Source organism: Pipistrellus kuhlii, unplaced genomic scaffold (genome assembly GCF_014108245.1).
Source record: "Pipistrellus kuhlii isolate mPipKuh1 unplaced genomic scaffold, mPipKuh1.p scaffold_m20_p_11, whole genome shotgun sequence".
Classification (NCBI taxonomy): domain Eukaryota; kingdom Metazoa; phylum Chordata; class Mammalia; order Chiroptera; family Vespertilionidae; genus Pipistrellus; species Pipistrellus kuhlii.
The window spans coordinates 38,208,005-38,221,305 of record NW_023425416.1 but is presented as its reverse complement, the minus strand read 5'-3'; the positions used below and the strand labels follow the sequence as shown (position 1 = coordinate 38,221,305).

General features: G+C 39.1%; 1 protein-coding gene across 1 annotated transcript in view; it reads left to right on the top strand.

Moving 5' to 3' along the window:
- NEK10 (NIMA related kinase 10) overlaps positions 1 to 13,301 on the top strand; it is a 136,214-nt gene that overhangs the window by 111,581 nt on the left and 11,332 nt on the right. Inside the window, exons 32-33 of the mRNA XM_036431653.2 lie at positions 3,743 to 3,843; positions 10,118 to 10,228. Coding sequence (XP_036287546.1) covers positions 3,743 to 3,843; positions 10,118 to 10,228 — 212 coding nt within the window. The remainder of the gene's footprint in view (positions 1 to 3,742; positions 3,844 to 10,117; positions 10,229 to 13,301) is intronic.

The following is a 13,301-nucleotide window of genomic DNA, read 5'->3' as shown; positions in this document are numbered from 1 at the left end:
TTGAACTACAATTCAGTTACTTCATTTCATCTTACTTAAAAGTAAAGGAAAGAAACGAGAGTGAATCTGTCCATCATACCAAAATGTAAAAATTTATATTGTCTTTTAACAGGGAAGTTGGTCCAAAAGAGCAAAGCCTGTGTATGTTTCAGGGAAACTATTTTTCACCTCTTCAGGAAGTTACTTCCTGAAACTTTCTATCCTCCAGTTGTTCAAAAATTGCTGACTCTCAGCAGAGAGAATTCAGGAAAATAGTAGGTTGATACTACATCTTGGTCAGCTAGGGGAATGCAGTGTAATCCATCTTTTGCTAAGTGTATAGTAATTTACAGCTTGCATTGTGAACTGTAGTTTTTTAATAGATTGGATTCATAGTGTAAATCAAGTTTCAAAGCACAGGGATGGGCCATGACTGACCTGGTATTGTAACGTGCCATGACCTAATCAAGCAGAATATAGTGCACTACCTAATGCTTTTTGTGTAAGTAATTAGGATGCATAGTGTTTTCAGTGTACTGATCTGAAAGATTTATTGAGAGAGATTGCTTTAAACCTCTAAATAATATGGCTAACATTTGCCATTAACTTGGTAGTTTTTTAATATTTAAATAAGGAATAAAAGTTTTAAAAGGCATCCATTTGAATTTTTATCTCTTTTTGTTTTCCTAAAATTACTAAGAGCCAAATAAGTATACGTTTTGGGGTGAGGGGATATACGAAATTATGAAGATTTGATCACATAGAAAAGAAGGAATAACAGTTCTCATACCCAGAATTAGCCGAAGTTGTTCAGGGAATCAAGAGGGTTTGCAAATGTTATAGCTAGACTCCCTGCTATTATTTTCAGTCTCAAATTTCCTTTTTCTCTCCAACCATAACTCACATCTCAGTAAAATTTCCAGAGTACACCAGGAGTGCTGAACTGGTCATGGGTCCTGCTTTGCCATGATACAGCAGCAGCAGTTACCTGAGTGACTGTTCTTGTGGTATCTGAGACTAAACATTACCTTTAATCTAGGTGATGGGGTGGGAAATAACTTTAAATTGAAAAAAAAAAAGCAGCAGGTTACATGATAATGCTTTTAATATATAAAATGCAATAAATGAATTAGTATTCAGATATGTAAAGAGCACTTACAAATAAATAAGAAAAATGCACACTAGAGACATAAACAAGGAAATTCACCAAAGAAGTATAATAACCTCATTGCCTTCAGATAAACACATACAAAAAAACTCCTAGAATGAGATTGGTAGAATTGAGAAGTATAATATATAGTGTTGATCAAATTATAGACAAATGGATTCTCTTCTGATCAGAATGCAAGTTGATTTAGCCACTTTAAAATGTATTGTTAAAATAAGAAACATGTATAGGTGAAGGCCCAACTAATATTTAATTTCTCCTCATCTTCCCTAAAAGACCTTTTGTACTTATGGACAACAAAGCATGCGTATGTACACTCAATGCAGCATCACTTAGCATCATGAGAAATTGAAAGCAAACTCAGTACCCATCATGACAGAGGTGGAACCCTAGCTGGTTTGGCTCAGTGGATAGAGCATTGGTCTATGGAATGAAGGGTCTCAGGTTTGAGTTCAGTTAAGGGCACGTACTTCTGTTATAGGCTCCTCCCCTGCCCAGGCCCTGGTTGGGACTCATGCAGGAGGCAACCAATTACAAACAATTCTCTTTGTTTTCCCCTAAAAATCAATGGAAAAATATCCGCGGGTGAGAATTAACAAAACAAACAAACAAACAAACAAAAAACAAACACAAGACAGAGGTGGCTAAGTAAACTGTGCTGCATGCAGAATGCGCAGTGCTACTCAACAATGGGTCTGAAGAATGAGGCAGAACTCTGTGTTGGCAGAAAGAATCTCCATGCCAGAATGAGAAAAAAATCAAGCCTGATGATATATCGCCATATATTTTTAAAAAGAAAGAATTCATAAGCTAATGCTATAGATTTTCTACAATAGTAGTTTTCAAAATCTTTTGGCAATAAGAAACACATTTTATATCTTGAATGAGTGAACTCTTGCTACATGCAATGCACTCTGAAAGTTTTCTATGCTGTTCCACTTCATCCCATCCCATTTTTCAAAATGCTGGTCATGGCCCATTCAACTCATTTCAGGATCAACCACAGTCTGAAAAATGCTGTTGTGATGTTAAAGCTTATGTATGTAAATGGATAGAAAAGTGACTTGGCAACACGCCAGGCTGATGTCAGAGGTTACCTCTGGGGAGGAGGCTGATGGGTGGTGGTTCCGGGGGGCCTCCTGCTTCTCTGTAATACTTAGGTTGTTGTTATGTTTGTTTGCTTGTTTTACAAGGGGCATGTGTAATTAAACATTTTTAAATTTATTTTTTAGAGAGGAAGCAATCAAAACTATTTTCCCAAGTCAAGAATTTATTGGAATTGAAGGAGAATAATCAAAGATTCTTAAGAAAAAAATTGTTTTAAGTTATTGTGCCTAATTGAGTAATTCAGAAGACAGGCATTCTAGCTAACCATCTCTGTTTTTGTATCTAGGGCCACAGATGAGCACATTCTTGTGGCAAGGTAGAGTCAAACCCATGTGACATCCCACTCAAAATGTCATCACAAATCTAAGGACACTCGGCCAGGCCGTGAGATTGTAACTCGTTTCCTAGAAGTATTAAGTCCACATATCAAAAGCATAAAGTGGGCAACATAAAAGTGATCAAGAACTAAGCTGTTTGGTTTCTGAAAATGCAAAGTTAATGTATCTGTTGCAATATCTACTTGGCCACATTACATGGTCTCTAATTTTTGGTATGGGTCTAGACAAACAGTTGCATTTGAACAATTATTTTGGCAAGAAACCATCACTGTAGAAAATATGGCACAGGTACACCCAGTTATCTCTGCAGGCTGTAGCTCAGCTATGTTTTCTGTTTTAGGGCTATCTTCATTCTTTCTGATTTACCTTCACCTTTTTACCCTATGAGTAATTTATTAAACCTCATTCTAATGGTCAAGTAATTGATGCTTAAAAGGAGTTAGACACAGTTCCCAAGGAAGATAGATCCTTTAAATTTTAAACATTTAAACAAAGTATTAAATGAAGATGAACTAGAACTAGATTGCTTCTTGTGTGAATTTCTTAATTAACTCAATGAAGATACCCATGAAAAAAATAATATTTGACACCAACCTAGCCTAAAATTGTGGAAGTAGTGTGGCTCTATGATGAGAATTTGGGAGAAATTATAAATATGTCCTATTGGGACCTGGACAAAAATCCAGGTGAAAATTATAATTTGTAATAGTCAAGAGTTTGAAAGTTACTTAATTTGAACTTTTGTTCTTGGAATTTTTTATTTGGGGGAGGGATTTTTCCCCTCTCTGTAAGATTGTCTATTCAGTGTTTGTATAAATGAATTTAACACTTAAAAGCATAATATTCTCTTAACTGCACACATCTGAATCCCAGATTTCCAAGGCAAAATTCCAAGAGATAACTGGTCTTTCAAATGTTAGAAAGTAGAAGTCCGAGAAGTAAAAAAAAAAAAAAAAAAAAAGAAAAAAGAACTTGTGTATCCCCTAGTATAAAGCATTGAAGTGTTAAAAGGTCCCTACATATTTTCTCATTGGTAGGATGAGGGTCTTTGCTTAACTTTTATTTCAGAATTTTATCCCATTTTCTACTAATAATCACTTTTAAGAGAGACAACCAGGGTCTTGACTAACTGAAAACGTGTCATCCACAGCATCTGCAGGGATCGCTGTGTCCCAGAGGAAAGTCCGTCAGATCAGTGATCCCATTCAGCAGATCTTAATTCAGCTGCACAAAATCATCTACATCACGCAGGTCAGTGTTTTAGCCTTTCATTTCCTCTTCATTGGAATATAAATCTGCTGCTGAAATTGCTTACAGACTTTGTGGAACGTTTAGTTGAGTGAGCACTTGTTTTTATCCTCCCAACTACAAATATCTGGGGACATGATGGCTTAGCAGCAGAGCTAGGAGATAGAATAAAGAAAGCAACTATGTCTGCTTTTCCCTGTCCACCCTGCTCTTTCACTTAGTGCCCAACCCAAACCAAACTTCAGTGCGAATGTGCCCTCCGTGTGGGGGTGAGAGTGAGGACAGAGATGGGCTTTTGACACCAGCTTTACCCCAGTCAGGAAAGAGGAAAGTAGTGTCCACTCACAAATCTTGAAGGTACCAGCTTAAAACCAGGACCTCTCAGAGAAATGAAAACTGTAAGCACAGAAAATTCAGGATTGTGAAAACTCCCTTTTTTCTAAACCTCAGTAACTGTTTAAAAATGGCCACCAAGTACTTACAGAAATGTGTCTGGCTTGACTGTTCATCTACTAAGGAGAGGAAGAGAAATCTAGAAAATAAAGGAGGAGCAGAGAGGGAAATCACTGCTTAAAGTCCCGAGGCAGAGCACAAGGGACAGAACAGAAGGGGACCCCCCATCCTGGGCTGAGGTCTGGACCTCACTGGAAAGATGGGAGAAGTCCACGGAGGTGCTGTTTCCTCAGGGGGTTGGGGTGAGTCACTGATGAGGAGGTGTCCTGCCATGGAGCTTGCTGGAAATCAGCACGCCAGCATGGTGTGATGGGGAGTGCCCTCTACAGGACCCGGAGGGAGGCTGCCCATGGGCAGGTGCCACCTGCAGAGTTGAATCTGGCTGGGGGGACCCCATTGCTCTGACTGCTTCCTGCTAAAGACCAGGGGCAAGGTAGGAGCATCCCTGGAAGCAGGGACAAGCTCCGCCCTCCTCCAGTGTCCCTTCAGTGCGTTCCTTCAGCGCCCTCTCTCAAACAGCTGGACCTGCCAGCTGGGCAGTGAAGGGTGTATTTGGACCTAAGAGGCAATAAATTGATAGCTGGCACACGTAACCTGGGGAAGGGAGGCAGACATGGGAGACCTTTCTGTGGGATCCCCCCCACCCCACCCGGCCCCAATCTACAAGTTCTCAATAGGAGGATGGGGGTGGGAAACTTGGTTAATAAAACAAATATAATGTGCCACATCTCTATTGAGTACAGGTATTATATTCAAAATTGTGTTTCTACTTAAATACTGACAGATATATGGGGAAAGCATTCTTAACTTTAGTATTATGGAAATAGCTTATTGGTGCCTCAATGATTAACTCATAAATTGAGAGAAAATATCCTTTGAAATTTAAATATACTGTTCATATGCCTTTCTTGCTAATTTATATATAATAAAAAACTTTTTAATGGATGTATTCTATAACTTTATTAGATTTCAACCCATTTTAAAGCAAGAATGAAACTATTATGATGATCTTATTATTATACCCTCACACTGCCAGCATAACGAATGGTTTCAAATTTCTTGGCAAGATGGCATTCCTTGCTGTACATTCAGATATAACCATTGTGGTTTTTTAAATTGCATTTCCAGGACCCTTTAAGGATTATGACGTTGCACATAGGAAAGAATGATTCCCCTTTGAGGAACTTTACATTACAGGGGTATCTGAAGTCAGTGCCTTTCAAATACAGGAGACAAATACAAGTCTAACTATTATACTATTGAATTTGCTGGAGGTTAAAGACCAAGATATCTCTCTCTCTCTCTCTCTCTCTCTCTCTCTCTCTCTCTCTCTCTCTCTCTCTCTCTCTCTCTCTCTGCTAATTGCAGAGGAAAACTGCTAAAAGTAAAATGGAATTGACAAAACAAAATGAGTCAACAAAAAAAAATCTTGTCCACACATTTATTTACTAGTCAAACCCTCAGACTTTGACTGTGGAGACTGACCGGGATTTCAGAGCTAGGCCGGTCCCTCCTTACAGCCAGCAGGTGACCTGACAGAGAAAACGGTTCATTTGTGGCTGGAGGTGGCCTTTTCTTTCCAGTTTCCATGGAGACAGTTCTGTAGAAATCATCCAAGAGAAACTATTTTAAAAGGCAGGATGTTAAAATCCTTACCCTGCCTTCACTGATTTGACATGTTTTAATCAACACTGAGATGTAATCTTAAGACCAGAAAGCTGAGAATGAAATCAGTGGTTCATTTCCATCGCTGGAGGCCAAAGTCAGTCTCTGGATATATCAGGTGACCAAGTACATATGTTACCTTTTAGCCTGAGCCTCTGTGTGTTTTCCCTTAGGTAAGATCTGCCTAGCCAACTTCAGCTTTGGATTTAACGCTGCATTTAGGGTTTGGTTGTTTTGTTGAATAAATGCTTTGAAAATTAGCATAGTGTTACTTTCAAGAAAAAAACATCTGTTTCCCAGAGAACAGACAGGCAGTTTGGCCAGAGCTGCTTTGCATTCTGCATCTCCATCTTATCAACCACAAATGTTGCCAACAGAACAAAACTATCTGGTTGGGAAGAGCACTGTGCCGTCCTCAGATGCAAGTTGCACTACAGACTGTGAAACATACTGCCTTTCTCCTAAGTGATGGTGGTTGGAAAGAGAGCCAGCCACACCCCCGCATCTGGATCTCCTGGTTCCTAATGGCGAGGGTAGCAGGTTAAATAGAATTTAGGGTAATGCTGTGTTTCTCAAAGGAACTCAGGTTTGCAGGGTTTGTAAATTCGAAGAGAAGTCTTACATTTTGTGTATTTATTTTGATGATAATCTTGGAACATTTTACTTTAGCACTTAAAGAAATCCATTAAGCAGTCAGAATAGGGTTTTTATTATGAAAAAGATATTAAGTGACTATCAGATGGAGCCCCACGAACTCCAAATGGCCTGCCGATGTACTCTTGGAGATACTGAAGAATGATGTTCTTTAAAAAGAATCCATATATTTAGCAAGTTTGAGAAAACCTATTATAAAACATACATATCAGATTCCATTTGTTATTTTGTAGTAAAAACAAATGAAAAGCAAGCTTTTAGACGTGTGAGTCATTATCTTTTCTAGACTCATTTCCTTCATCGGTAAAATTCAGGCTGCCTATGGGGCTATTGTGATAAAGAAAGAATATGAGGTGTTTATAAATGATAAAGTACCATAGTACAGTACAGCTTGTGATGACGCTATTTGCTCCAGATTATTGGATGTGCAAGAGGACTCGTTACCTCAGGAAGCATCCTTGCATGTTATGTTATGTCTTTAAGGTCCGGTTTCCTCACCTATAAAATAGTACCTGCTTTATAAGTTTGTTGTAGGAAAAACATGCCTTCCCGTGCATAAAAGAGTAATCAGAGCACCTGGCACATAGAAATCATAGGTTATTCGTGTTTTGTACTATAGTTCTTATATATTTTTATGCTTATGTCAACTGCAACTGGGTAAAATTTCAAATTCTTTCCTGAAAACTTTAAAGATGCAGTGCTGTCCAGTGATAGTTATTTCAATAAAATTCAATATCTTTTTTTTAAAATACTGCCCTGTGTATGAATCTTAGGTTGATGGAATGTTAGCTTTACTCAACAAGAAAGTTTTCATGAGGATTAATTCAAGCCATCAGGAGAAGTAAAACTAATTCTAACTAAAGGCTCATTAAGTTAAATAAATAATAAAGATTTTAAGAGCATCAGAATTAGTAAGTTGATGCTAGTAGCTGCCAGTCCTAGGGTAAGCCACCTTTAAAGGAATCTATGGCCCACCGATAATTCACATCTTCAAAAGTTTGCCCTAGCAGACAATTAGGTGTATCAGAACAGGCTTTCTAGCCATTCTCTCTGACAGTTGGGACCATGCTGGGCAGTTGCTAGACAGTCCCAGGCCAACACTGCCATCTGATGTTTAACTTAAGGAAGTGGCAACTTCTGGTGAGTAACTGGGAAATTATCAAATTTAATAGTATCTCACTCAAGGCACTTTCCCCATCTCTTCCACTCTAACCCATCACCCCCTTGCTAGGAAAACATGCATATGCTCTCCTCTTCATAGTCTGATGCACTTTAAATTAAATTTACTCACTTTTGCTAGTCTCTCATGCACACAAATATCATTGATACTCATTTTCCTTCCTATCTATCTTCCAACTGTTTGCTCATTAATGCTGAGAAATCTGCCTCTTTACATTTCTTGAGTTCCCCTTTTCATTAAAGAACAACATTAATTATGACTCTTTGCCTGGGATAGGAAGTAGTAATCCCATCTGGCTCCAGGTAAAACAAGCCACAATATTGACGTAAAATTAGATAAGCAGAGGTTCAGTGCACTCAACCTATAAAACCTTCCAGGGTACACTGAAGGGCTTCTGAATCTCCCATCTTAATTCTTCTGTAATTAAACTGCTTTGACTCAAGCAAAGTCAAGGATTAACTAGGATTATAGATGCATTGAAAAACTTGTTTTCAATTGCATTATTCTTATTTAATATCACCACCGTGTTCCATAATGGGTCCCATATTCTATTGTGTTTGAGCTAATGAACAGTTTTTCTTTGTTATAAAATCAGTGGTTGTGAGCTCCTATAGACCTTATTCATTGCTCTACTATTTTATATATCTCCCTGTTTTGTGGAACTTTGTATTATACTTTACAGCTATAGATGTCCATTGTATTAGTCAGGATATGTTAAGTTATGCTACACTAACAGATGTACCCTGGAGTCTCTTGACTTGTCACAATAGAGGTCTACTTCTCACTCAGCTAACATTGGCTGTTTTTCACCTGTGGCTCTGGCATCAGGACTCCAAGCCTCTTGTCCTAGAGGAGGACAGGGATGGAAGAAGAACATTGGCTTTGCATGGCCTTATTCTTGGAATGACACATGCCATTTTCATTGGTCACAGTTGTTACATGGCATCAAACTAAAACTGAAAGAGGGGGGTGGAGTAATAATCATCTCTGCTACATTACTCTTCCTTTTGATCTGTGCTCGTGTGTTTTCTTTTAAATCTTTAGAGTTCCTACTACCACATTTTTCTTCCTATTTAGCCTTTCATTTTTCTTTTTGTTTTTGTTTTTTCCCCTCTCCTTGTAAGACCGCTCCCTATTCCAACAAAACAAATGCCATTTCACCAGGAGACTCCTTATCCTGTTGACCCTATTTCTTTCCTCTGTTGTCCAGCTCCCAAACTTCACTTTACCCCTCTGTGCTTTTTAGGACCTTTGATTTCCTTGTATAATTCCAACCTGCAAAGTAGTAAAAAAAAAACAAAACAAAAAAAACACAATGTTTTGAAATCCCCATATTCATCCAATCCCACATTTTCCAAGATTCTGTAGTGACTTCCTACTACTTACTTATTAAACCTAACTCATCCTGGCCTGGCCCTCGTGTGTAATAATTTTCTCTCTCTCTCTCTCTCTCTCTCTCTCTCTCTCTCTCTTCTTTAGAAGCAGCTAATATATATATATATAGATAGATATATACACACACACACATATATATACATATATATACACATACACACACATATATATTGTATATATATATTATTGATTTCAGAGAGGAAGGAAGAGAGAGAGAGAGAGATAGAAACATCAGTGATGAGAGAGAATCATTAATCAGCTACCTCTTGCACAACCCCCCACCGGGGATCAAGCCTGCAACCCAGCATGTGCCCCCAACTGGAATCGAACCTGGGACACTCCAGTCCACAGTTTAGCGCTCTATCCACTGAGCCAAACCAGCCAGGGCCATTCTCTCCTTTTCGATAAGACTGGTCTCTACAGTCTCCAGCTGCATACTCAGAAGCACTCACTGGCAGGCATCTGATTATGTGCAGATGCAGATATGTGCTTCCTGGTCCAAAGTATCAGATCCTTCAGGACAAGGCCTTGGTTAGAGTGGAAGCATGGGTTTTGCTTATGAGTATGACCCAGACATCTAAATATCTGATAGAATATATTCTTCCTCGTCAAGTCTATTCTTTACAAAAGTCAATTTATATGTGCAATTAATATAATTTAATTGTTATGTGAAAAATAATATCCAGTGCAAGAACAGTAAGACAAATTAAGCAGCCTTTTGAAAGACAGCAGAGTAATATATTTTTTTCTGGATTATAGAATTAACAATTGTAACATAGACTCATGCTATTTGGAGTACAATTTAAATTCTTATTTAGTCCTGTTGAGCGAATATTGTTACACTGACCCTCAGTAAATGCTTCCCCGGAGTCAGTCAGCTGTGCAGTGTGAACAATTTGCTTATAATGATTGTTTTCCCACTTTATACAGCTTCCTCCAGCGCTGCACCACAATTTGAAAAGAAGGGTCATAGAGAGATTCAAGAAATCCCTCTTCAGCCAGCAGAGTAACCCTTGTAATTTGAAATCTGAAATTAAAAAGGTATGGTATTCTACATTTAGGAATTCTTCTTTGGCTAATAAAAGCACATCCTTCACGTTGAATTTCCTACCTCCTTTGCCTGCTGCTCTCGCCTCTATTAAAGGGTGTTATTATTTTCTTAATCCATTCAGGCTGCTATAACAGAAATACCATAAACCAAGGAGCTTATGAACAACAGAGATCTATTGCCCACAGTTCTGGAAGCTGGAAGTCCAAGATCAGGGTGCCAGCATGAGGACCCTCTTCTAGGTTGTAAACTGTCTACTTCTCATTGCATCCACACTAGGCCCTTGTTATAAAGGCATTTAAAAAAAAAAAAAAAAGAGCACTTGTAGGATTCCATCCTCTGACCTAATTACCTCTCATAGGTCCCACCTTGTAATACAAGCAACGTGGGGATTGGCTTCAACATAGAATTTGGGGGGACATTCAGATTGGCTTAAGACACTAAGTCAAGAACATGTCTTTGCTTCTCCTCATCTTTATGTCTGAAGTCACTATTTTCAGAAAAATAGCAGAAAGTTCTTTCCATATCATTGCATGTTTTCCTAAGACTAAATATTAGTAACTATTTTTACTCTAAATAGATTTTAATCTTGTATTAGAGAACTCTATCCCAATTTGTTATTAGAATGTTCTTCAACAAGTCTCTAAATTGAGCGTTGCCGGTCTGAGCAAGTCATTTAACCATCTCAACCATGATTTTTATCACCTCTGAGAACCTTACAAATAGACTGAACTATTTGTAAGGCTCCTCCCATCTTGACATTCTACCACCTCCTAGACTTCAGGTGCCAGTAAATATTTCTATTCATACATACAGAAACTAAATCACAATGAGGTCAAGTCGACCAGACAGGAAGAAAATTGTTTGTTTCTGTTTAACAACATGGTGACAGGAAATCCCTTTGACCTGCTCAAGAGCATTTTAATACAGGCATGAAAATGGTCATAAGCTCCCATACCTGTCCCACCTGGGTACAGATCCTTGGTCCCACTCCAATTTCATATAATTTTTTAAAAGTTTCATCAGATTCTAAAACGTTGGCGCAGTCATGCTTCTAATGCTATTTTTTAAGGTTTCTTTTTCCTTCAGCGTCTCCAATCTCAGACATAAATGTGCTCATTATTCAGGCAGGACGATGGGCTCTTTGATAAGAAATTCAGACAGTGTATTGGCTTTGTTACCTTCCATCCGTGGTGGCTGCGCATACACACACAGGAGAAGGGAAAAAGAAAAGGCACAGCAGCAAGTAAACAAAGCCTTAAGCCCCACCGCACCAGAGATTAGAGAGCCAAGTTTCTTCCAGGGGCTGTGTTGGCAAATAAGGCCAAGCAACAAAGCCAGGGGAGATCAAAACAGAAATGAGGGAGACCGCAGATCAATATTTATTTTAACATCTTTCTGTATCATCTCACTCATACCAATAAATAGGTTTTAAAAAAGACAGTAGCTCCCATCTCCCATGAAAAGATGAAAAGATTTTTAGATGCTTATTAAAATGATGTGCAGAATAACCCTGGCCGTACACAAAATTCATTTGAACAGAAACCCCAGCTTTAGGAGATAAAAGTGCCAGGCCCGAGCGGTCTGCTGCACAAAGGTGGTCTCGGCTCTTCCCCCTGAAGTAATTTTCCTTCCGTGCGTGTCTTCAAAGCAAATCATTTCCTCTTTGGTTATTCAGGTTTTCACGTTTGATCCCTTCCCTGCTGCCTTTTCTCTCCTAATAGAAGAGAGACTTCCTTTTGTTAAGTCACACCCCAACCTTATCTGCCTGCTTCTGTATTGTGGCAGCATCTCTCACTGGAGCGCCTGCCTCTGTGCTTGGTCTGGGGCGGTGAAAGCAGGGGATGGGTGGGTGGTAGCGGGTGTTCAGGGAGCATGGGTGAGGGGACCCAAAGAGGCATGGATTCACCTTTAATTTCAACTTGGTTAAGAGGCAGATTAAATTCTCCTGTGAAGAGAGCTCCGGTCCTCTCCTCTGCTCTGAGCTTGTGGTGGGTGGCTCACACACCATGGTATCTACCCTCCTGATCAGTCCATCAGTCTTCATCTCGTAGGTGCTAAAAAATCTTCATCCTGGGATGTCCAAGTATTTTCTATCCCTCACCACTGAACTGAGAAGCCAAGTTTCCCGTAAAAACCTTCCAGCATTTTCCCTGTCCAGAATTCATCTCCCTTTCCCCATACTTCAGTCCCTTTTCACACATATTGCTGTGTTTTAAGTACCTTGTTATCTGTCTTACTTTCCTGTTTTTCCCAAAGGCAGTAAGAGTGTCTTATTCTTCTTTGATTCCCTCAGGGTCTGCCTGGCACGTGGTAGGTGCTTAATGTGTAGTTGTTGAACGTAGACTATATTACCTATATATCCCGTATAATATATTCTATGTTGGTTCTTTATAATATATTCATATGTGAATATAGAAGGAAACCCTCCTGTCCTATCAGTGGCCTCCGTTCTTCCTCCTTTCTGGCATAATCTCTTGTTAACAATAACTTTTGTTCAGAAATGGATTTTTCTTCCCCTGTACAACCACGGAAGAGTGGCCAACTTCCCTTTGACTGACATGGCCACCCACCAGGCCCCCGGAAGCAGCGAGTTGTGAGGACACATCAAACGCATTTAATTCCCACCTTCCCCTCTGGAACTTCTCCTGAAACTTTGGGACCAGGTCCCTAGTCTGAAGGAGTTGTTATGGGATCCTGTAGGCTACAGAGAGGAATTAAAAATAAATAAATAAAAGGAAAATCACTTTTCTAGCAAATGAAGGTCCTTATTTATAACTCGCCTAAGGTGGTCTTCAGTCCAGTGGACTCCACCTTGGCCAGAGCTACAGAGCAACAAAGCATCTGAGTCATTGTGTAGGTATCTGTGGGAACTAGAACTTCCAGTATGGGAGGAAGGAGAAACAAGATAGAAGATAGTCACTCAACTTAGAATAGGAAGTATCAATATGAGTCAATATGAATTTAAGATAAAACATATGTTTTAAAAAATACAGATATTTTCTAATGTTTTCACTAAAATGGTCTAGAAACTAAACAAACAGCAACGAACTCCCTTAACACTAA